We start from the raw sequence: 23,512 nt of genomic DNA on the forward strand, positions 1-23,512 counted from the left end.
CAGCCAGACTTTATTTACTCCTGCTGAGTCTGGGGCTTTGGCTCGAGTCCACCCCGCTGGCCCGCACACCTGTTTGTCTCTTCCAGATCCCCATGTCACTCCGGCACCGGGACTTCCTCTCTGCAGACCAGGCTTGTGGCTATGGTTTCTGTCACTTGAAGAAACTGGTTTGAAAGGTAAGGAGTGATGCTGAGTGTCCGGGTGGGCTCCGGGCTGCCGGGCTGCCAGGAGAGCTGCTGAGACAGCTCACCGCTCACCCTGAACAGTCAACCGGCCGAGTCTACCTCCTGCCCCAGCCGGTGTGCCTGGTAAGGGTTGGGCACACTGAAGATGCGGAATGCACAAGCCCTTTATCTCTGCCCAGCCTACTGTAGACACGCATGTGCCACGCTTGCCAGGCAAGAGTGCTGGTGAGTGGGTTACCTGCACTCATAGAACTCTGGCCCTGCGGGCAGGCATTGGCCTCGTGGCTGACATGTTAAGATGTCCACTCCCATATGGAAGTGTGTGAGCTGGCTGTCTGACTCCACTGCTGACCTCAGTTTCCTGCTGATGGGCTCTGGGAGGCAGTGGTGATGGCTCAAAGGTTTGGGTCCCTGCTTGGGAGACCTGGATGGAGTTCCTGGTTCCCAGCTTGGATTTCAGCCAGAGACCACAGCAGAATGGGAACTGTTTCCTTGTCTGTCTTATAAAACCCCCAAGTTGGGGAAAAAAAATCAGACAGATCTTAAGTGAGATTAAAATGTAAAATGAGATTAAAGTGTAAGATTGCTATACTGTGAAATATAATGTATGCGGCAGTTAAGATGGAGATGGATCTCAGTGGGGCAACTTGGTAAAACAAGAGGCAGTGTTAAGCAAGACAAGTTCAGAGGACAGTGGCAGATCTTGTTTATAAGAAACCGTGTGTGTTTGTGTGTGTGTATCTGTAAAATATGTATTAAACCCTATGTAGTGTGAGCCTACCTACTAAGTGCCAAGGAACCTGAGCAGTGTGGGGCGTGGCCCTGGAGCATCGTGGAGGCGTGGCCTGGGGAATGGGCGTGGACCTGGAGCAGCTCCCGGGGGCGTGGCCTCGGGGTCAGGGCACCTCCACTCTCCTTGGTCCACAGCCAGGCTCTCCAGGTGGCCGGAATGCGCACCTGTTGTTCTTCATGAAAGGTGTTTGGGGAGGCAGCGAAGACCTTGGGGATGGGGAGAAGTACACAGCTACCGGTGGACAGAGGCCACCATGGCTTGGGGCTCTGGAATAGCCCCAGGTGTGGAGCCTCCTCGTGCACAGGGACCCTAGGGGGGACAGGCACGTGCTTGGCGCGGACACCTGGGTGTGGAGATGTGGTGCGGTGGTTCGGCAACTTCTGCAGCCCCAAAGGCTGGGCTGGATCGTAGCTTATAAAACGGAAACAGGGGGACAATGGTGCCGTAGCTGCTGGGCGCTGTGGGTCTTTAGGGACTGCGCCGCTTGCGTGGGGCACGATGGAGCACGCAGCCTCTGGGAGGAGCTCTTAGCGGGGGGAGTCCTTGGCTGTTGTAGCGTTCTCCTATGCCCCTTCAGGTCCCCTCCCATTCTACTATGACCCCTGGATGCCAGCTCTTTCCGGCGGTGGCCCCCACATGCAGCGGAGCTTACAGTGGAGGTTCAGGCTGAGCTTAGCAAGGCATCTGTAGATGGTAAGGACTGGGTGCAATGGGCACGCGGTTGCTGCATGGTAGGGGAGGCCCTGGCCAGTGAACCACCGGACCAGGGTGGCCCCCGGGGAGAATGGGGTCTATCTAGCATGGACTGACCTGAAGTTCACTGTGCCCGCCTTCTGCTGCAGCCTCTTCACCAGGTCCCTGATCTGGCAGTGGTTCAACCGCACCTTGTTTTGCTGAGTAGGTGGATGGAACAGGTGCAGTTAGTAGAGCTCTCGGCCCAGCCCTCCTCCTAGGGACATCCACTCACATTCCGCCCCTCCCCCAATCCAGCACACCTGTAGCAGAGCTTTCCTGAAGTCGCCTACGGTCATTTCCATGGCTCCAGTGGGATTGAGGCTCTTGAAGAAATCCAGCATGGTGATGTTGTTGGTGTCTGCGTAGCTCTGAGAGAAGCCGGAGACACGAGTGTCACAGCTCTTTCCTCCCGGCAAGAAGACGCCAAGGTTACCAGACCCAGGGCAGCTCAGGGGAGAGGTTAGAGGTGAACCCCAGGAACGGCGTCTCCCATGTTAGCAGCTGTTCAGGACCAAGAGCCCTGTGTAGGGTGAGGTATGGTGAGGTTGCACCTTCCCAGCGCTCCTGCCTTTGCCCTGGTCTCATTAGCCTCACCCTCATATGCAGAGGCTCCACCCCCATGAGCAGAGACCTCACTCCCAGGGGCAGCGGCTCCACCTGTTCCAAAGACTGCAAGGTGGGAATTAGTGCAGCTGAGGTGCCACAGCACCAAGGGGTGCTGACCAAGAAGCCAGCGCTGTGAAGGATGGCTGGTTGGTTGCCTTGTGGGTGGTGGCCGGGTGGGAGGGCAGATCATCGTTGGGTGGTGGTGTGTGGCATGCATAGGCGTTAAGGAATTCTAGGCTTCTCAGTCCCACACAAATGCTCAAGGGGAGATGTGCTCGATCAAGATATTTTAAAAATAATATTTCATTATTCATTAATGAATATATATGAATATAATTAATATATTCATTTCAAAAATATCTCTTGGCATTGCAATTTTATGTAGCTAGAAAGAAAAAAGTGAGAAATAACCTATAAATCTAGTTTATTATCCAGATGTGGCATCTTGGTGTGTATCTTGTATCTATCACCTTCATCACCTACCTGTATTAATCTCTCATCTATTAATTATTCATCTATGTATCAGCTATCACTTGTTATCACCTATCTATCCATCCATCCACTGAACTATATGAATATAAATTATTATCTATCACAACTATCATCTGCTTATCTACCCATGCATCTATAGGTCTGCCTATCACCTATCAACTACCTTATCAATCAAATATCTATCTACAGGAGCCAGCACCATGAAATAGTAAATTAAGCCGCCACCTGCGGTGCTGGCATCCCATATGGGTGCCATTCCTAGTCCCAGTTGTTCTACTTCCCATCGAGCTTCTTGCTGATGTGCCTGGGAAGGCAGCTGAGAATGACTCAGGGATTGGGCGCCTGTATCCATGTGGGAGACCTGGGAGAAGCTCCAGGCTCCTGGCTTTGGACTGGCCCACTCTGGCCATTGTGGTCATTTGGGGAGTGAATCAGCGGATGAAAGATCTCTCTCTGCCTCTCCTCTCTCTGTAACTCTGCCTTTCAAATAAAAATAAACAAATCTTAAAAAAAAAATCTATCTGTATGTGTCCTTGTGTGCAATCATCTATTGTCTTGTCTTCACCTGTTGGTTTAGAATATGCATTACACTGAGACGTTCTCACTGCATCTTAAGCATGTTTTTTTTTTTTTGGTCCGTTGGTTTCCCTTCTCCTCCTACTCTCCAAAGCTGTCAGGCCAGGTAAGCCTTGTGGGGACTGTGCCTGTCTACAGCCCCCAGCCTGAGGCATTTCTGGCTGGAGTTGATCCTTTAGGAGAAGCCCTGTGCAGTTGACTTGCAGCCAAAGGGGTGCTTTCCCAGGGCTGCCCCAGGGTGCTGATACGAAGCGGGAGGCTCACCTGGATCAGCTTCATGGGGTTCTTACACAGGAAGAGGGCTTTCTTCTCAGCCAGGCCTTGCACTGCCTTGTACAACACATCCAGCTGGGGGTGCACAGCGTACACCCCTTCCAACATTTTTGTGAACTGCTCGGTCACCAGCACGTTCTGTGCAGAGAGAGGGCGACCCATCACGGCAAGGACACTGCCACAGTGCCCTCTCTTGGCCCCCACTGGAGGTCCCTGCCTCAGCACCATGATGTCTTCTAGTAGATTTCTTTTGTGAGGCATTTCCAGGCAAAGTCCTGACTGGACAATCACATCGCAGAGTGCTGCAGTCTCCATGGTAACACTGTGGATGGGCTTTTAATCAATAGAACTAGGGGTTTCTTCTAAAAAAAAAGGGGGGGGGTTGGCATGATAGCCTAGTGGCTAAAGTCCTTGCCTTGCATGAGCTGGGATCCCATATGGGCGCCGGTTCTAATCCTAGCGGTCCCGCTTCCCATCCAGTTCCCTGCTTGTGGCCCAAAGCCTTGGGACCCTGAACCAGTGGGAGACTGGGAAGAGGCTGTGGCCATTGCAGCTGTTTGGGGAGTGAATCAATGGACAGAAGACCTTCCTCACTGTCTCTCCTCCTCTCTGTATATCTGACTTTTCAGTAGGTTCTTCAAAGCTCCAGGACTGGACAGTATTGGGGTTCCAAAGTCTGTAATTAGATTTGGACATTCCCTCCATGACTTTATTTTATTTTTTTAAATAAATCTTTTTAAAAATATTTATTTATTTTTATTACAAAGTCAGATATACAGAGGAGGAGAGACAGAGAGGAAGATCTTCCGTCCGATGATTCACTCCCCAAGTGACTGTAATGGCCAGTGCTGCACCAATCCGAAGCTGGGGACCAGGAGCTTCTTCAGGTCTCCCATGCGGGTGCAGAGTCCCAAAGCTTTGGGCCGTCCTCGACTGCTTTCCCAGATCACAAGCAGAGAGTTGGATGGGAAGTGGAGCTGCCAGGATTAAAACTGGTGCCCATATGGGATCCCGGAGTGTTCAAGGCGAGGACTTTAGCCTCTAGGCCACGCCGCTGGGCCCCCTCCATGACTTTAAAAAGTATTTATTATTGATTTGATAAGCTGAAAGATGGCTCACTCCCTGGATGCCTGTGATAGCCTGCGTAGGAGCCTCTGCTGAAGACAGGAACTCAATCCAGCTCTCCCACCTGGGCAGCAGGGACCCGACTCCGAGCTGCCTGTCAGGGTGCATAGGAGCAGCAAGCTTGAGGTAGGAGCTGGAGCAAGGACTCAAACCCGTGCACTCTGACTCTGGGATGCAGGCGTCTTAACCATTGGGCCAAGTGCCCTTCCCTCTCACATGCTTTCAAAGGGGTGCTAGCTTTTCACAAGCTGTCAGCTCAGCTCTGTTCTCAAGGGAGGGTCAGCAAGACGCAGCATGTCACGACTAGAAGCGGATTGGACACTTGCCTGTGAGTGGGAGGAGTTTAACAGCAGACTCTGCCTCTCTTGGAGTGGGGTGTGAGAGGCTGGCATGTGCACCAGCCTCTAGCAGAAAAAGTGAGCTGGGCATGGCCCCTGAGCTAGGTGGGGCGAGAGGATTTGACAGGGTGCTCAACCCCTGCCTGAGGACAGTGGCCAAGGCATGGAACAAAAACACTAATCTGACTATGTCTTCATGCCCCCATCCTAAAAGCTCATGTGCTGGGGTGGGGGGGCTGGGTGTTGTGGCACAGGGGATTAAGCTGCCACTTGGGATGTTCACAGGCCATACTGCAGTGCCAGGTCAAGTCTCAGCTACTCTGCTTTGGCTCAAGCTTCATGCTAATGCATGCAGGAAGGCAGTAATGAGGCCCAAGTGTTAAAAGCCCAGCCACCCATGTGGGAGACTTGTATGGAATTCTAGGCCTCTGGTTTTGGCCTGGGTGCTCAGGCTCTGGTAAATCATTTTGTGACAGAATGACTCCTCCTGATGAAAACAGGATAGAGCTGTACCCGAAGGAGTGCACACGTGTGTGCACCCGTGAGAAACATGCTGGTGGCCCTGGTGACCTTGAGTGGGTGTGGAAACTGCTCACACCCTTGTGCAACCAACCCTCACGTGGTCACTCACAGAAATGTCAAGCTCTTCCAGCCTGGACTTGGGATTCTTCTTGATGGACATGATAAGTAGGACAGCCCCATCCATGCTTATAGGGTTCAGGAAAAGCTGTGGAAGCGGGGGTGAGATAGAAGGATGCTGACTGGGGGTAGGAGAGGCTGGCCCAGAGCACAGCCTCCGCTTCCCATCAGCTGCACCTCTGTCTTCCTCCCAGATTTCTCCGGAAGTACCTGTTAATCCATCTGTTTGCCCATCTATCTACCCACCTGTCTGTCCCTCCATCATCCAGTCATCTGTTCATCCAGATATCTGCCAACCCGTCCTTCTTACTCTACTTCCATCCATTCATTCATCCCTGCACCCTTCCCTTAACTTGCCTACCTCACTGTCTACTCTTCCGTAATCCACTCATTCATTTACCATGCATTCACCCACCTCTGACCCTTTCCATTTTAATACACTTCTATCAATCTGCTAATCCATCCAGCCACCTGTTCCCTTCACTGTTCTTGCAGCCATCCGCTTGTCATCCATCTTCCCATCCATCTTCCAATCTCTCTATCCATTTATCTGCCTCACTGCTCATCCCACTGTCCATCCATTCAAACGTGCATTTGTCCATATGTCTGTTCCTGTTTCCACCTAATTTTTATAAGATTTATTTTTATTAGAAAGTCAGATTTAGAGAGAATGAGATACAGAGAAAAAGATCTGTCTGCTGGTTTACTTCCCAAGCGGCTGCAATGGCTGCAACTGAGCCGATCCAAAGCCAGGAGCCAGGAGCTTCCTCTGGGTCTTCCACATAGGTGCAGGGTCCCAAGGCTTTGGGCAATCTTCTACTGCTTTCCCAGACCACAAGTAGAGAGCTGGCTGGGAAGTGGAGCAGCTGGGACATGAACCGGCACCCATATGGGATCCAGGTGCATGCAAAGTGAGGATTTTAGCCACTAGGCTAGCATATCGGGCTCCCTATGTCCATCTTATTATACATTCATGTGCTCACCTGTCTATCTCACTGCACAGCCATCTGTCCATCCCTCATTTCTCTACCTATCCATCTTACTGCTTATTCATATATCCTCCAGGCACCCACCCATCCTCTTAATTGTCCCTCTCACTGCTGATCCACCCATCCATCCACCCATTCATCATCCATTTCCACCTCACTCGATTTTCATTATCCATATACTCACCAACACATCCACCTCACTGTGCATTCATATACTCCTCCACGTATCTTACTGCTCATCCATCCGTTCACCTAGTCAGCAAATATTAGAAGCCACCATGTGCCAGCCTTTGAACTAAGCCCTGAGGGGTGTACAGGCAGACACTCCAAGGTTTCTGTCCTCTGGTCACTTCATGGTCCAGTTAGGAGAGAGGAAAGAAGCCAGGGATCTCAGAAATGTGATGGCCACAGCATCAGAGGTAGGAACTCAAAGAGGGCATCCAGTTAGGGGAGGGTGTCTGAGCTCGGCCTTGCAGAACGAACAGGAATTGAGCAGGCTGAGGAAGAGGGGGCAAGAGGTAGGCAAGTGAGAGGGCGTAGAGAGGGGAGGCAATGGGAAGTGCCTGGGTGAAAGCAAAACTTCCGTTTTGTGTATTTCATTTTTTTTAAAAAAAGATTTATTTACTTGAAAAACAGAGAGAGACAAAGAGAGAGAGAAAGAGAGAGAGAGAAAGAGAGAGAGAGAGATATTTCTCATCACCAGTTCACTCTCCAAATGATCACAATGACCAGGCCAGCGTCAGGAGCTTTAACCCCATCCAGATCTCCCATTTGGGTGGCAGGGGCATAAGTACTTGGGCCATTTTCTGCTCATTCCCAGGTACATTAACAGGAAGCTAGATTGGAGGCACAGCAGCCAGGACTCAAACCTGCACTCACTCAGATGGGATGCTGCTGTCACAGGCAGCGGCTTAAGCAGCTGTGTTACAACACTGCCACCACAGCTAATGTTCTAAAAACAGGAGCAGAGACATGAGGCCATGGGGCTGTGACGGGCCACAGCCCATCCACAGCAGAGGACCTTGTGGATTTGGCTAAGGAATTAGGAAAGTGCCCTAACCGTGCTGGGGCCCAGGGAAGTGTGAGCAGAGATTGACAGTAAGGGAACATGGCGCCGAGTGGCCCTGCTTACCTGTGTTGGCCTCACACTGATTCCCTGACTGCTGAGTGACTCTCACCAGGACAGCCCCGAGGATGTAGCAGATCAGCTCAAGTAGATCATTCATGTGCACACCTGGCACAGAGAGAGCTGCCCTGAGCACTAGCTGTTGGGGTTGCCTGCTTTTAGCTGGGCGACTTCCTGAGGTGGCCAGTATGCACAGCAAGGACCTGCTACAGGTCAGGTGTCACGCAGGCTCCAGATGTGCAGCAGTGAGAAACAGCAGTCCAAGCCTTGCCCTCAAGGCGCCTAGCACCTGAAATCCTCTGCTAGACTGCGTTCCCAAGGGGAATTCCTTGTTTTTCCAGTTTGGGTGGTGGGGAGCTGAGGTTGGCTATGGAGGCCTCTCTCCCCAAGGCCCAGTGAGTTGATACATTCTCTACCTGCACTCGAACTAAGAATTTGCTTTTGGCGTTTCCTTTTTAAATTGGAGATGCTATTAACAATCTTGTTCTACTTACTACACATTGATCAGTGTGGGAAAAATAAGAAAGAGGCAGAAGAAAAGGTCTAAAGTCGCTTCTACCTAGTCTGCGAGAGATGGCTCCGGTGCCACCTAAGGAGAGGGGAACTGCTGGGTGTTTTAAAATCCAGGTTTTCAGAGCTATGCCTGGCCTAGCAGCCTCCGTGGCTGAAGCCTGCCAGCCGGGGTCAACTTCTCTCAGGGTCAGGCTCAGTCCCACTCCACCTGTCGTAGCTGGGGTTTCAGCTTTCCTGGGCATCAGTTGACCCATCTGGGGTCCAGCCTATAGTCCCATTCTCCCTGAGAAAGATAAACAGATGTACACACACGCACACACAAGCACACACATGCGACACACACAACCTGCACACACATGCACACACATGTACATACATGCAGACACACATACACATGCACACACACGCTACTGCTCTGCTGCTCTGGGAAGGACCACCTTCAGCACACGGAGACTTTCGTTGTACTCCAGGGCCCGGCTGAGTTTGGAGGCCCCTTCATTGCCAATGTCATTGCCGCTGATGTCCAGGTAGACCAGGCAGCTGCTGAGCCTCAGGACCTCACTCAGGGCCATGGCCCCTTCGTTCCCGAAGCCATTCATGGAGAGATCCAGCTTTTTCAGGGTCACGTTCATCTCCGGGAAGAGGGGAGAGCAGGACCGGGGTCAGGGCTGTGCCACGTGGGTCCCGGTTTCTAGATCCTGTTAGCATTCAGATTGGGCCCCAGGGAGAGAGCCAGATCTGCCTGAGCCCCACTCCTGTATTCCCCAAGGTGGGCTCAGAGTCCTAAAATCTCTGTGCCCTCTGGTCCCGTCCTACCAGCTCAGTGAGCTGCCCTCTTGGCAGGTCCCCCACAGACACCACCCAGGCCCCCGCTGGTGGGTTTGCTATGGAAAAGCACGATGATGCTCTCCTCTATATTAGGGGTGACCACCAGGAAGAATCCAAGGTGGTAGCCCTGAAAGCCCTGGCCAACCCCACCCATGCTCAATACCTTTTTCCCAGAGAGTCGCTTACCCGGAGACCGTTGCACAGGGCCACAGCTCCCCGGATGTGGAAGTGATTCCAGCTCAGATTCAGTGTTTGCAGCCCCACATTGATGGCTGGGAAAGGGAACAAGTCAGCTTCATGCTCCCCACCTCCCGAAGAACACAGCCCTAGTGTGAGCAGACACCATCGAGCTGCAAGACCACTCAGGGAAGGTTTGACCTTCTCCTCTATCCTCAGTATTGTACATTGATACCCCATTCAGGCAAGGTGTTAGAGGGTGATCATTGTCCACAGTGCAGGGGCAAGTGGGTTTGTACAATCTACTGGGGGAACGTGATGCAATTTCAGAGATGTTCCTACTAACCCGTGTAAACCCTACCTCATGCCCAAGACATTGGGAAGACACAATAGGGCCCAGGAAGGCCTGTTGCTTTTATGTGTCTACACAGCATCACATGTAAAGATCAGATCTGTGACTTCCTGGGTAACAACAAGGCACGCTTTAACCATCCACCTCCTGGGAGTGTCTTCAGCTATTGAAGTAGATGGAGACCAGGGCAGGTGTTTGGAGCCGGTGTTCAACTGCCACCTGGGGGTCTGGCATGGTAGCTTAGTGTCTAAATCCTGGCCTTTTATATACTGGGATACTATATAGATGCTGGTTCATGCCCTAGCTGCTTCACTTCTCATCCAGCTCCCTGCCTGTGGCTGGGAGAGCAGTAGAGGACGGCCCAAAGCCTTGTGACCCTGCACCTGCAGGCGAGACCTCAACTCCAGCTATTGTGGCCATTTGGAGAGTGAACCAGTAGATGGAAGATCTTTCTCTCTGTCTCTCCTCTCTGTGAATCTGGCTTTCCAATAAAAAGCAAATAATTTTTTAAAAATGCCACCGGGATGCCTATGTCCCACGTAAAGTGCCCAGGTTCAAGTGCTGACTCCACTCGGATGCCAAGTTCCTACAGATGCACATCCCAGGAGGCAGCAGGTGTTGGCTCATCTTCCATCCATGAGGGAGAGCCAGATGGAGTTCCAAGCTCCTAGCTTTGGGCTGGCTCAGCCTTGGCTGTCTTGGGCATTTGCAGGAGGGAGTCAATGTATGGAAGCTTGATGTCTATCTCTGTCTCTCTACTCTACAACTAAATAAAAACAATAGAAAAGATTTTTAAAAGAAGGATGCAGAGACAGGGTGGAGAAGAACCCCTCAGGGTGAAGTTTGTGCAGGGGCGCCTGACAGAGCTTGGGATGTCACTGACATGGGCAGCTGCAGCAGCTGTGAACCCTCCAGAAATGCCCTCTTGGGGAAGCTGGGGCACACGTGAAGCTGAAGGTGGGGGGCCTCAGGCTGGTGGAGAAGCTGGGTTTGCACCAGAATCCTCCGTGTTTTTAAACTCAGGGATGTCTGTGCCCCCATGTTTCCTAATTCCAACATGTTCTTCTTCCTGGGGAGGGCGGTTATAGTGGGGACACCCTGCAGGGAGAGGTGTAAGCCTCTGAAACATTACTAAAGGGCAGGGAGCACCTGTAGGCTTCAGGGTCAGGAAACATGTGTTTTATGTATTCATTTTAATTTAAAATATATATATATATATATTTATTTGAACAAAGGGAATGTGTGTGTGTGTGTGTGTGTGTGTGTGTGGAGAACGAGTGAGAAAATCCACAACAGCTGGAGCTGACACACTGGCCAAGCCAGGGGGCTGCTGTTCTCTTCTTGTCTCATTTGACCTCCAAGCTCTTCGACCTCGTCTGACGTCTGAGCAGTGTTGCACATGACTGACCACCACCTCCTCCTTTTTGGCCTTCTCCCCTCACCTGGATCCTGGTTGGCGAACTCACTTTTCCTGGTTTCCTTCCTAAGAGACTGCCTCCCTCTCCCCTGCAGAATCTAAAAACACTGGCATTCTCAAAGGGTCCTCAACTCTGTCTAGACAACTGACCTCATCTTGTCTCGTGGCTTTAAATATGTCTGGGTCCCCGACTCCCATTGTGTCTCCTGTCCTGACCTTGCAGCAGGTTCCAAGTTTCTCCAGTATTCTACCTGCTGGAGGTGTTGGTGCTCTGTGGCCTGTCACAAACAGTGTGGTCAGCAGGACACCCTGACTCCTCCCTCCTACTCTCCACTCTGACGTTTGCTCTCTGGTATTTCTCTGTTGAAATGACACCAATGGCCCAGCCAGGAGTTAAAGCAAAGTGACTGGGGCTCTACCTGTGTCCCTCCCCATCCTTCACACATCACACACCAGTCCTCTTGGCTTCACCCCAAAATATATTCCGCATTTGCCCACTACTGTTGGTCATTGTCTCACTCTGTGAGCCGAGACCCTCACAGCAGCCTCCCTGGTCTCCCTTCTTCCATTCTTGCTGTCAGTGACACACCAGTTCCAAACCTGCTTCCCCAATTGCAGGAGGTCATGCAGTTGGGACGGATGGCACAAAGGCGTGACAAGCATGAGTGCAGCTACTCTTCTGTGACTCCCTTGCAGGTGAGGCAAATGCCAGCCTCATCCAAGCCGAGGCCCAGGAGCCTGATGTCCACCTGCCTCTGAGGATAGCAGGATGGGTTTCTGTCCCCTCTGAGGCTTATTGTCACAAGCCTTTCTACGTTGGCACCCATCTACCCCCACCTCCTTTTTCTACTCCTTGGCCAGGGATAGTCACTCAAGGTGTTGCTACTTCTGTTAACTCCTTTAACAATGCTGCAATACATGACGCCCCTCACCTCCTCCTGGCAGACATCTGTGTGGGCAGAGGGAGTGCCTCTGAGACAGAGCGGGGGGCGGGGAACTTGTGCATCCTGGAACATGCATGGGCTGCATGCCATCAGACACCATCCCACTGCCTTCCAAGGCGCCTTGACTCAGCTGCTGGTGGGGAGTCCTACTTCTCCTTCTTGACCCCGGCATTTCACACTTCCTGACTTGAAACTTGAGTGGTTTGGGCAGACAGCAAGGCTGCTCTTCCTGTTAAAGTTTACATCTCTGTCATTCCTAAAGAGTTGGGGCACTTGCTTTTTTTTCCCCCCGTTGGTCCACATGACTTGACTGTTGTTCTGTTGGGTGAGGGCATTTAGTGTTGTTTGATTTGTAGCATCATTTGCCAACATTCTCAACACTAATTTTTAAAAACCAATTATTTATTTTATTTGAAAGGGAGAGAGATAGAGAGAGCGAGTGCTAGCCTCTAACTGCTGTGTTCCATTCCTGGCTGCAAGGGCTGTGGCTGGGAGCATGGAACTCAATTCACATGTGGTGTGGGGTGTGTGTGTGTGTGTGTGTGTGTGAGAGAGAGAGAGAGAGAGAGAGAGAGAGAGAGGTTCCCAAGCCCTTGAGCCGTCATCTGCTGCCCAAGGAGCAGTTGGTAGGGAGATGCAGCAGGAAGTGGAGCCAAGGCTCACCCCAGGCACTCCCACACTGGGCGTGACCATCCTAAGCAGCACCTTAACTACCTGCCTCCCAAAACACCTTTTAAATGAAACAGACACAGGGACACAGGAAATGACACTTTGCAATAAACCCATCTTAAAACCTGACCAGCCTCAGGGCTCAGGGAGGCTAAGAATAGTAGCCTAGGGCACAGTGGGCAAAAAGACACACCAGCAAGTCATGTGTTTAACAACAATACATTTAACACATGCAGGCAATTATGAAAGCACCCTCGGAAGACAACCTAAAAAGATAAGCAGCAGACAGGGAGTACATGTTTACGGTATTTGTTTAATATAAAGCATTAGTAGGGATGGCTGTTTGGCCTCTACCGATGTGGGAGACCCAGCTGGAGTTCAGGGTTCCAGGCTTTGGCCTGGTCCAGCCCTAGCTGTTGGAGACAGTGAACTAGCAGATGGAATATCTGCCTGCCTTTCCAATAAAAATAAATAAAATTAATGTGTACTTTTGGCATGGTTTCCATCTCTGTTGTAATAGAAACATTTGATAATAATAATGTTAAAAGAGACTCGCTTCCCCCCTATCCTCCCCGCTGGTTGCTCCCTGGGGACATACCCAGCATCTGGCCCAGCTGTTCCCCTCCTGTGTCAGAAAGCTGGTTGTGGCTGAGATTCATCTTCTTAATTTGGTAATTGGACTAGAGAAACAAATGATGGAGAGAGAGAGGCTGCTTTAGCTTCCAATTGCAAATACATCTCTCTGAGCAGTGTTTTGGAGGGATGCCCTAGATTTCTAGACCCAAGATGATTGCCGGTTCGTTATCTGCAGATGACTGGTGATGGAGGGTGTAGCGCTGTCCTTCCAGCCCTGTTGCTTGCTGAAGCTTTTGGCTGGGGAGTTGGCAGACGCCAAACACTCTGCTGCTCCCTGCATCACACAAATGACCTCACTTCTTTTGCTTACAGCAGGTGTTTTTCTCAGCTCCCAGAAGGGCACCCAAGTACACTTCCACACAGTTTGCCCAGACTCCTTGCTTCTTACCGACAGGGCTTGGCTCAACAGTGCTGCAGACTCCTCTTTGAAGTTGTTTCCTGTAGTGAGGATGATGCGTTAGCAGGTGCATGGTTCCCCTTGCCCACCCTGCATCCTAGTTTCTGCCAGTTTTCTTCTCTTTAGAACCATCAGGGATAAAAAAAGATGGTGAGAACTTTATGCGAAGACAGTAGATGAGAGGCCAGCATGATGGCTCAACTGGCTAATTCTCCACCTTCAGGCACTGACATCTCATATGGGTGCTGGTTCATGTCCCAGCTGTTCTACTTCCCATCCAGGTCCCTGCTTGTGACCTAGAAAAGCAGTGGAAGATGACCTAAGCCCTTGGGACCTTGCGCCTATGTGGGAGATCTGGAAGAATCTTGATTCCTGGCTTCGGACTGGTTCAATTCCAGCCTTTGTGGCCATTTGAGGAGTGAACTAGCAGATGGAAAATCTTTTTGTGTCTCTCTTTGTAAATCTGCCTTTCCAATAAAAATAAATGAATCTTAAAAACCAAAACAGTAGAGGCGGCACATCCTGAGAATTTCCTTTCATGCTCCCTTCCGGCTCGGCCATGACTGCCTGAGAAGTTTCAGTAGGCAGAGCACCATTCCCTGTGCCTCCAATGGCAGCCCCAGCCCCAGCCAAGTGTTGAAAGTATATAACATTATAAGAAATCTAAGCCAGGGTGAGCCTTTGGTGTAACAGTTAAGTTGCCATCTGGGTTACTCACATGCCACATTGGAGTGCCTGGATTTAAGCTCTGGTTTTACTTCCCGTTCTAACATCCTGCAAATCGCATACCCTGGCAGGGAGCAGGGGATGGCTCCGGTCTAGGGCCCCTGCCACCTAAAAGGAGGCCTGGGTGCAGCTCTGGGCTCCTGGCTTTGGCCTAATCCAGTCCTGGCTGTTGCACTTTTGGAGCCTGAGCCAGTGGATGGAAGACAGCTGCCTGTCTCACTGCCTTCCAAATAAAATTTCAAATAATAGACAAAAGTAAAAAAAATGCTACTTCAGGTTCAAGAGGCAGGACTGGGATTAGAACAAGGCAATTGAGGCATTTGACATGGGTACAAAATTTAAGAAATACTGAAAATGCAGTAATCAAGAATAGTATATTAATATATATTTATTTTTTTTAAAGATTTATTTTATTTTATTACAAAGTCAGATATACAGAGAGGAGGAGAGACAGAGAGGAAGATCTTCCGTCCGATGATTCACTCCCCAAGTGAGCCGCAACGGCCAGTGTGCACTGATCCGAAGCCAGGAACCAGGAACCTCCTCCAGGTCTCCCACACGGGTGCAGGGTCGCAAAGCATTGGGCCGTCCTCGACTGCCCTCCCAGACCACAAGCAGGGAGCTGGGTGGGAAGTGGAGCTGCCGGGACCAGAACCGGCGCCCATATAGGATTCCGGGGCACTCAAGGCAAGGACTTTAGCCGCTAGGCCACGCCGCCGGGCCCTATTAATATATATTTAAAAAAATTAGTGCAGAAACATCTATGTTGAAGGATATGTAAAATGTTTAAATAGAAAAGGATTTGACCTTGCCTTTGCCTGGCTGGATCATAATTGCTCAAGCCTATTTTTCCCAGTTGGTTCATGTTTTTATTATAGATTTTTATATTGTTTCTGCACTAATTCTGGGTTTTAAAATTATTGCGTAAGATGTTTCCTTGATTACTGAACTTTTGGGAGTACCTCTTATTTTTTTTTTAAAGATTTTGTTTATTTTTATTGGAAAGGCAAATTTACAAAGAGGAGAGACAGAGAGACAAAGATCTTCCGTTTGCTAGTTCACTCCCCAAGTGGTTGCAATGCTGGAGCTGAGTCAATCTGAAGCCAGGAGTCAGGAGCTTCTTCCGGGTCTCCCAAATGGGTGCAGGGTCCCAGGGCTTTGGGCAGTTTTCTACTGCCTTCTCAGGCCATAAGCAGAGGGTTGGAAGAGTAGTGGAGCAGCTGGGACATGAACTGGTTCCAGTGTGGGATCCTGGTATATGCAAGGCAAGGACTTTAACCATTAGGCTTCAACACCAGACCACTTCTTGCTTTTGTGGCCAAGACAGGTGCCTCAAGTCACCTTGCCCTGGTTCTCAGCCTATCCTATAAAGTGTGTTGATTTTCTGGGAATACATCACAGGACCAATGTTGTAGCACAACATGTTAAGCCACTGCCTTCATGTTGGCATCTCATGTTGGAACTGGTTTGAGCCCCATCTGCTGCACTTCCATCTCCCTGCTAATAAGCATGGAAAAACAGCAGGAGATAGTCCAAGTCACCCGCATTGGAGACTTGAATGGAGTTCTAGTTTCCTGGCTCTGCCTGGTCCAGTCTCAGCCCTTATAGCCATTTGGAAAGTGAACCAGTGGATGGAAAATTTCTTTCTCTGTCTGATCTTTCTGCCTGTCACTCTTGCCTTTCGAGTAAAATAAAGTAAAAGCTTTTGAAATAAACAAATACATGACACAAGGATCTAGCCTTAAATTTTGTCTTTGGATTCTTTCTTCTCCCCAACTTAATACCTTAGAAGCCTAAACAAAAATTTCAACAAATAAAAAGGCTATAATTTGCCAGAAGAATAAAGATCTGCAAAAAGTAATCAGTTGAAAAGCTGTTCAACTTTATTCATATAGAGTAAATCTTGTAATAGCCATCAAGTCACTAAAACTATGTTGGTACGTCGTTCCTTTCAATTGGCTTGACTGCCTTCAAACCCTAATCTTTGTAACATCTATATAGTGATTGGAAAATACTAGGTGCTTAATAAGTGCTTTCTGAATGAGTGAATGATTCTACTCCCCCAAAACATAAAGACTTGTTTGGCTGTCTCTGGTAGCAGCACGAAACGATGAGCTAAAAAGATAATCAGTACACAAAATAAGGTGGTTCATTATTAAAATTACCATGTTTATGAGGTCCTTGGTTATAAATGGCGCACACTGGTTGAAAGGAGTCACTTGGGAATTTGATGAGACCCAAATACCCAGACACCTCCTGCTAGACTCTGACTCGGGTGGGCAGGGGAATCATGGTATTATACCAGAAGTCTACACTGGCTGTTGTTCATGTCCTGGCTGTTCCTCTTCTGATCCAGCTTCCTGCAAATAGCCTGGGAAAAGCAGTGCAGGATGGCCCAAGTGCTTGGGCCCCTGCTACCTATATGAGAGACCTGGAGGGAGTGTCTGACTTCTGGTTCCAGCCCCGGCCATTGCAACCATCAGGGACTGAACCAGTGGATGGAAGGTCTCATGCATCTCTCTCTGTAACTTTAACTTGCAAATAAGCGAATAATTCTGGTTCAACAACCAGAAACCCTGGAAGAGATACCAAACCCTTCAGTGTTGGCAGACATGAGGCCTGACTACGTAAGTCCAGAAAATTAGCAGAATATTACAACCAACAAAGCAATCTAACGAAGTGACAGACTACAGGATCAATGTACAGATCCAATAGTGCTCATGTATACTGGTAATGGCTAACTAGGAAACGTGATAGAAAATGCGTCCTAAAATTAAATGGGAGAAGAAAAAGACAAGGATTGCTAAGATTACTTGAAAGAGGCTGGGCTTTGTTTAATCAAATGCATTATACAAGTGACATGTGTTATTACAATATAATGTACAATAATATTAATAGTCTAAATAAATGTTAGAACACTGTGGTGTTAACAGAACATACCTAAGATGGAATAGCAAGACAGGAAAGAAACCTATATTAATATGAGAGTTTGGTGTGTGATAAAGATGGCATTTCAGGAGTGAACCAGCAGAGGGGAGGTCTCTCTCTCATGTTGTCTCTCTGTATAAAAAAAATTGTAAAAGCAGTATACAGTAGTTATTAGTTTAGTAATAAATTAGTAAATGTCTTTAAGTAGGGCCAAGTGGGGGAACAGACACATAGAGGAGTGGAGCTGATGCTGCAATAGGGATTCCAGGGAGATCCTTCAGGAGGATGATGTTTGAGCAACATGGATGACAGTGCACTGTGGGTCACAGAAGCCCTGCAGATACCAGGGGACAGGGACTCGGCAAGTGAGAGAGGAGTGTCACCAAACAGATCAGACTTGATTGGTTTAGGAATCCAGCATGGCCAGGTAGAGGGAGAGGGAAGACCACCACGAGGGTTGAGCAGGCAAACACACAGATAGGTATCTGAGACCAGCAGGTACCATGTGGTGCAGTGAGACTCCACACTCAGTCTGTTCTTTCCCTTCTTCCTGCCCCTTTGAACACTATTCGTTTTTATGTGGGAGGTAGAGACACACAGATTTTCCAGAAACTACTGTGTTCCCTAAAGGCCTGCAATCTCTGGGGTTCAGGGTGGGTAGCAGGGATCCCACATCACCTGCTATCTTCTCAGGGTGCACATTAACAGGGAGTTGGATTGGCAGCAGAGTAGCCTTGATTGGAACCAGGCGCCTTGCCAGGGGATGTGGGTTTCCCCAGGAGGGTTCTAATGGCCAAAGCCTGCCCCTTGTCCGTGCCCCAGATGCCCAGTGTCCTCTGCTGCCCCCCCTCATGGGCTCACCTGAAAGCTTAAGTTTCCAGAGTGAGGAGATGTTTCTCTGGAGGAAGTCTGAGATGATCTTGGCCCCCTCCAAACCAAGATCATTGTCGGAAATATTCTGAAAGGCAAGAATACAGTTGTGTCTATGCAGATTCTGCCAGAGGATGTTTATTAATGAAAGACGAGGTGGGGGAGGGGCTATTTCTTGAGTCATGAAGATAGTGAAGATGGGGGTTGGGTAGGGTGAAGGCATTAGAAGAATCAGGGGAAAAGTGGAAATCTGGTTCTAGACAGGTTACTTTCTATTTTTAAAGATTTATTTATTTGAAAGGCAGAGAAAGAGGGAGAGGGAGACAGACAGAATCTTCCATCTGCTGGTTCACGTCTAGGTCAGGGCCATTCTGAAGCCAGGATACAGAAATTTCTTCCAGGTCTCCCAAGCAAGTGCAAGGACCCAAACTCTTGGGCCATCCTCTGCTGCTTTCCCAGCAGCATCAGCAGAGGGAGTTGGATTGGCAGTGGAGCAGCTGGGACTCGAACTGGTGTGCATATGGACTGCCAGTTTCCTAAGCAGTGGCTTTACCCACTACATCACAGAGCAGACCTAGACAGGACTGGGTTTAGTTTTCCCTGAAGTTGGCTTCTATGACTCCCTACTTCCCCAGTTCAGCCCTAGTACTTTGGATAATCATATTTTAAAATTATTTGAGAAATGTGAGGTTGGGAGGTGGGGGAGAAAGAGAAACAGAGAGTGGGATCTCCTACCCACTGATGGACTACCAGAAAGTCCACAGTAACTCAGAGCTGGGCTGGGGCCAAAGCTGGGAGCTGGGAACTCAATCCAGGCCTTCGCTAGGGGCAGCTGGAACCCAGCTCCTTGAAGCAGCATGTGAGGCCTGGCAAGGTGCACATTAGCAGGAAGCTGGGCTCGAGGGAGGCGCTGGGACCTGATCCTAGGCAGTCTGTAAGGGGTTGCTATGTCCTAACCACTGGGCCCTTTGGTTTGTTCTGAAGCTTACAACTTCATCTGGAGAGTCTGGGGGGAAAACAACTAAAACAGGAGTTTAGAGTATGTTAGCAGTAGCAATTCCGTTCTTTGATTTGCTAAGTATGCATTACTACACTAAAAAGAATTAGGGCTACACACGGACAACATCTTTTCAGGCTAGTGGGAAAGACCTATTATAAACCAGCTGTTATTATTTGACTTGGTTTTCTTCCTCTCTTTAAAAAGATGTTCTAGGGGAACCTGGCTCCTTGGGTCAGGTTCTGAGCACCACGCCCCCCCCCAACCATAGTGGTAGGAGGAGACAGGGAGCAGGGCACAGTACCAACTCCTGCAGGTAGTAATTCTCATGTAGCATCTCCACCAGGCTCAAGACGCCCTCCCCCATGATGTAGTTATCTTCCAGTTCCAGCTTGATAATGCTCGTGTTGGACTGCAGCCACCACAGTGGAGGGAGAGAAAGAAACACGTGATCGGTGAGCCGGCCAGTTCCTGCCCACCTGAGGCTAGAGCTTACCCACCCTCTTGCACATAAGAGCCAGATGAGAGGCTGCCGTGGTTTGGGTGAAGTCTGTGTCTTCCACTCGGGAGTGCACCTGTTGACAGCTTGATTTCCAGGGTGATGAAGCAAGGGGCCTGCTACAGTATCCGCCTCACTTTCAGCAGAGGCCTGTTGTTCAGAATTGGCCTGTGTCTTACCCAGTGTTCTCTTTTAATAGGAAGCTACTGGGGCCAGCATTTGTGGCACAGAGGGTTAAACTGCTACCTTGTGATGCCGGTATCCCATGGAAGTGTCCATTTTAAAAAAAGATTTATTTTTATTGGACAGTCAGATATACGGAGAGGAGAAGAGACAGAGAGGAAGATCTTCCATCTAATGATTCACTCCCCAAGTGGCCACAATGACCAGAACTGAGCCAATCTGAAGCCAGGAGCCCAGAGCTTCTTTTGGGTCTCCCACACAGGTACAGGGTCCTAAAGATTTGGGCTATCCTCGACTGCTTTCCCAGGCCACAAGCAGGGAGCTGGATGGGAAGTGGGGCTGCCGGGATTAGAACTGGCACCCATATGGGATCCTGGTGCATGTGAGGCAAGGACTTTAGCCACTAGGCTATCACACTGGGCCCAAGCGTGTTCATTTTTAAAGTTCCGGCTATTCCACTTCCAATCTAACTCCATGTTAATGTGCCTGGGAAAACAGTGCAAGCTGGCCTGGGGTGCTCAGGTTCATGCCACCCATGTGGGAGACCTGAATGGAGGTCCTGGCTCCTGGCTTCAGCCTGACCCAATCCCAACCACCCTCTCCATTTGGAAGTGAAGTAGTGAACAGACGATCTCTCTCTCTCTCTTTCTCTCTCTCTGTCTCTCTACGTTTAAAATAAACTGATAAATCAGTAAATAAATCTGCTTCTAATATCCATTTCCATGAACTTTTTTTAGTTTTCTCATAGTGAGGACGGGCTTTGGCATGGAGGCGCTCCTGAAAGAACTTGGGCCCAGTCCAAGCCCAGTCCAGCCCTGGGGGCTCCAGCCCAGGGGCCTCTGCTTCTTAAACAGCCATGGACAGACTTCTAAGGCACAGGCTTCCAGCAACCCATTCCATGAGCGGTCCTTGCCTATTGGGGACATCAGCCAGTAACTGGGCAGAGCCCAGGTAGTATGAAGGTTGCTATGTGGGCCACCTGTGAAGGGCTTCCTGGGTCTCAGGCCTGCCACCCTGCCACCCCTCCACCAGCTTACCACCAGGGCTATGGCAATAGCCTTGGTGCCCTTGGGGCCCAGCCCATGGTGGTTGAGATTCATGTAGGGCTCTTCCATGTTCCGAAGGAAATAGGAGACAGGCACCACGCCCAACAGCTTGCAGGCCTCCAGATACAGCTCCCTTTGTCCGGTGGTGTAAAGCTTCTCATCATCTGTAGAGAAAGATGGGAGGAAGTAAGGATTGTCTTCCACCTTCTGCCTCATCTTCCCTCTAACCCCAGGTAGGTGCCCTTAGCCTGCCTTCCATCTTGGCGTTAGATTTTTTTTTTAAAGATGTATTTATTTTTAATTGACTGGGATGATACTCTGCTGGCTCTGTCTTCAGACCAGAGAGGGTATACCTAAGAAGCCGTTGAACTTGACTGGACAATAAGATGCTGGACTCTATGTTTGGTATACGCTTGCAATGGGGGAATCTCAACTGAACTTGAGCTGTGGTTATGCAACAAGGTGGAGGAATCCACCATGGTGGGAGGGTTTGGGGAGGGGTGGGGAGAACCCAAGTACCTATGTAACTGTGTCACATAATACAATGTAATTAATGAAGTAAAATAATAAATAATTAAAAAAAGATGTATTTATTTTTATTGGAAATATTTTTAAAAGATTTATTTATTTTTATTGGAAAGATTTACAGAAAGGAGAGACAGAAAGAGCTTCCATCAACTAGTTCGTTCTTCTAATGCTTCCAATGGGTTAGACAAAGCCAATTTGAAGCCAGGAGCCAAGAACCTATTCCAGGTCTCCCAAATGGGTGTGCATGGTCCCAAGGCCTTGGATCATCCTCCACTGCTTCCCCAGGCTATGCAAGGAGAGTTGGATGGGAAGTGGGACATCCAGTGGACATGAACGGTACCTATATGGGATGCCATGCTTGGAGGTGGAGAGTTAGCCAGTTATTAATGTACCAGCCTCCTTGTGTCAGACCTTAAGCAACAGCTGAAGGCCCTGTCTCCTTGTCTACTTTTTGGGAAAGGCTAAGAGGGTAATTGACAGCTGATGACTTAATTTTTATTGTTGTTGTTAACTTTAAGATTGATAATAAAGGGAACATCTTCATCCACAAATTCATTCCCCAAATGCGCACAGGGCCTGGGGCTGGGTTGGGCTGAGGCCAAAGCTGGGAGCTGAAGCTCAGCCCGAGTCTCTTTTATGAGTGGCAAGGACCCAAGGACTTGAGTCCCCCACAAGAGGCCAGTAGCCACTCTCTCCCCTCTAGTTGTCTACATGTCCCCTGGGTTCCCTCACTCTGTCTTCTGTCCTGGCTGTCAGCTTGCTGCTGCAGCCAGTCTCTCCTACTCTCTCCCTTTCTCTGTAACTCTTTCAAATGAAAAGTATTATTATTATTATTATTATTATTATTATTATTATTATTATTAAGGAAAGGAGCTTCCAACTCAATCCAGCTCTCCCATGAAGCTGACTCCAAGAAGCTGGAGTCAGGAAGGGTGCCAGCTCTGAAACTCAGCTATGAAATGTGGGTCTCTTCCCCATCAAAGACCCACCCTGATTGCATTTTAGAGGTAGCTTATGATGGTGGTGTCGCTGGCTGGGAGTGGGGGAAGAGGAGAAAGGAGACAGGCGCCCAAGTCACAGGCAGAACGCCCGGGGCTGCTCTTTGTCGCCTCTCTAGCCAAGTCAAGTCAGGTACTGAAAACACTGTTCATCCGTGACAGCCTTGACACAGGAAAAAGCCCAACAGGATGCAGGAGGGGGTCAGTGCCGAAGACTGCAGTTGAATGCTGGTAGCCAAGAGGGGTCTGTGAGCTCACTCTGCGGTGGCAAGGTTGGTTCCACAAACAGTCTCCCCTGTGCTCTGTTCCCTGGACTCCCAGCCCACCACCCAGCTGTGAGAACATGGGAGAGGAAAGGTGCCTGGGCTAGCCTCAACTTGGGAAGTCTGAAGCTACTCCCTTCCAGTGGGATGACGTCATGCTCCCTTTGCTTCACAAAGCTTCTGTGTGGTGTGTCCCCTCCTTGGGGAGACTGGGAGGAAAGAGGGTGGAGGTGGTCTCTGTTCCAGCTCAGCTGTCCTCTGAACCCCACGCAACTTGGACTTGTAAGGTGGTTGTGGGAGCAGGTGGTGGGAGGGTTGGTGGGGGGAAGTGTTGTGGCTTTTCTGGTTAAGCCACTGCCTGGGAAGCCAACATCCCTTATGGACACTGTTTTGAGTCCTGGCTGTTCCACTTGTGATCCAGCTCCCTGTTTATGTGCCTGGGAAGGCAATAGATGATGGTCCAAGTGTTTGGGTCCCTGTACTCATGTCAGGTTCTGGCTTTGGGCTTTGGGCTTTGGGCTTGAAGCCATTTGGGGAGTGATCCAGGGGATGGAAGAGTCCTCTCTCTTCTTTTCAAATAAACAAAATAAATCTTACAGAAGGAAAAGTTAATGGGGAAAGTCACTGCAAGATGAGTCAGTTAGATGGTCTCAGACTACGGGAT

At 49.6% G+C, this 23,512-nt stretch overlaps 2 protein-coding genes across 8 annotated transcripts in view; one reads left to right on the forward strand and one right to left on the reverse strand.

Annotated features, from left to right (window-relative positions):
* The window catches only part of LRRC74A (leucine rich repeat containing 74A), a 25,828-nt gene continuing 2,316 nt past the window's right edge, over positions 1-23,512 (reverse strand). For 2 of the 7 annotated variants that reach the window (XM_058655180.1, XM_058655173.1), the window contains 12 exons: positions 21,051-21,223; positions 19,636-19,743; positions 18,326-18,422; positions 13,802-13,851; positions 13,376-13,457; positions 9,405-9,490; positions 8,828-9,022; positions 5,755-5,850; positions 3,652-3,798; positions 1,974-2,114; positions 1,789-1,871; positions 1-164 (listed from right to left, as the gene is read on the reverse strand). In XM_058655180.1, the coding sequence (XP_058511163.1) occupies positions 152-164; positions 1,789-1,871; positions 1,974-2,114; positions 3,652-3,798; positions 5,755-5,850; positions 8,828-9,022; positions 9,405-9,490; positions 13,376-13,457; positions 13,802-13,851; positions 18,326-18,422; positions 19,636-19,743; positions 21,051-21,223 (1,271 nt within the window). In that variant the 3' untranslated portion in view covers positions 1-151. The remainder of the gene's footprint in view (positions 165-1,788; positions 1,872-1,973; positions 2,115-3,651; positions 3,799-5,754; positions 5,851-8,827; positions 9,023-9,404; positions 9,491-13,375; positions 13,458-13,801; positions 13,852-18,325; positions 18,423-19,635; positions 19,744-21,050; positions 21,224-23,512) is intronic. The other 5 variants (XM_058655176.1, XM_058655177.1, XM_058655178.1 and 2 more) reach the window with 5 other exon arrangements.
* Positions 23,079-23,512, forward strand: part of ANGEL1 (angel homolog 1) — a 23,090-nt gene continuing 22,656 nt past the window's right edge. The window contains exon 1 of the mRNA XM_058655170.1: positions 23,079-23,130. The gene's annotated coding sequence lies outside the window, so the exon portion shown is untranslated. The remainder of the gene's footprint in view (positions 23,131-23,512) is intronic.

Source organism: Ochotona princeps, chromosome 26 (assembly GCF_030435755.1).
Source record: "Ochotona princeps isolate mOchPri1 chromosome 26, mOchPri1.hap1, whole genome shotgun sequence".
NCBI classification, from domain to species: domain Eukaryota; kingdom Metazoa; phylum Chordata; class Mammalia; order Lagomorpha; family Ochotonidae; genus Ochotona; species Ochotona princeps.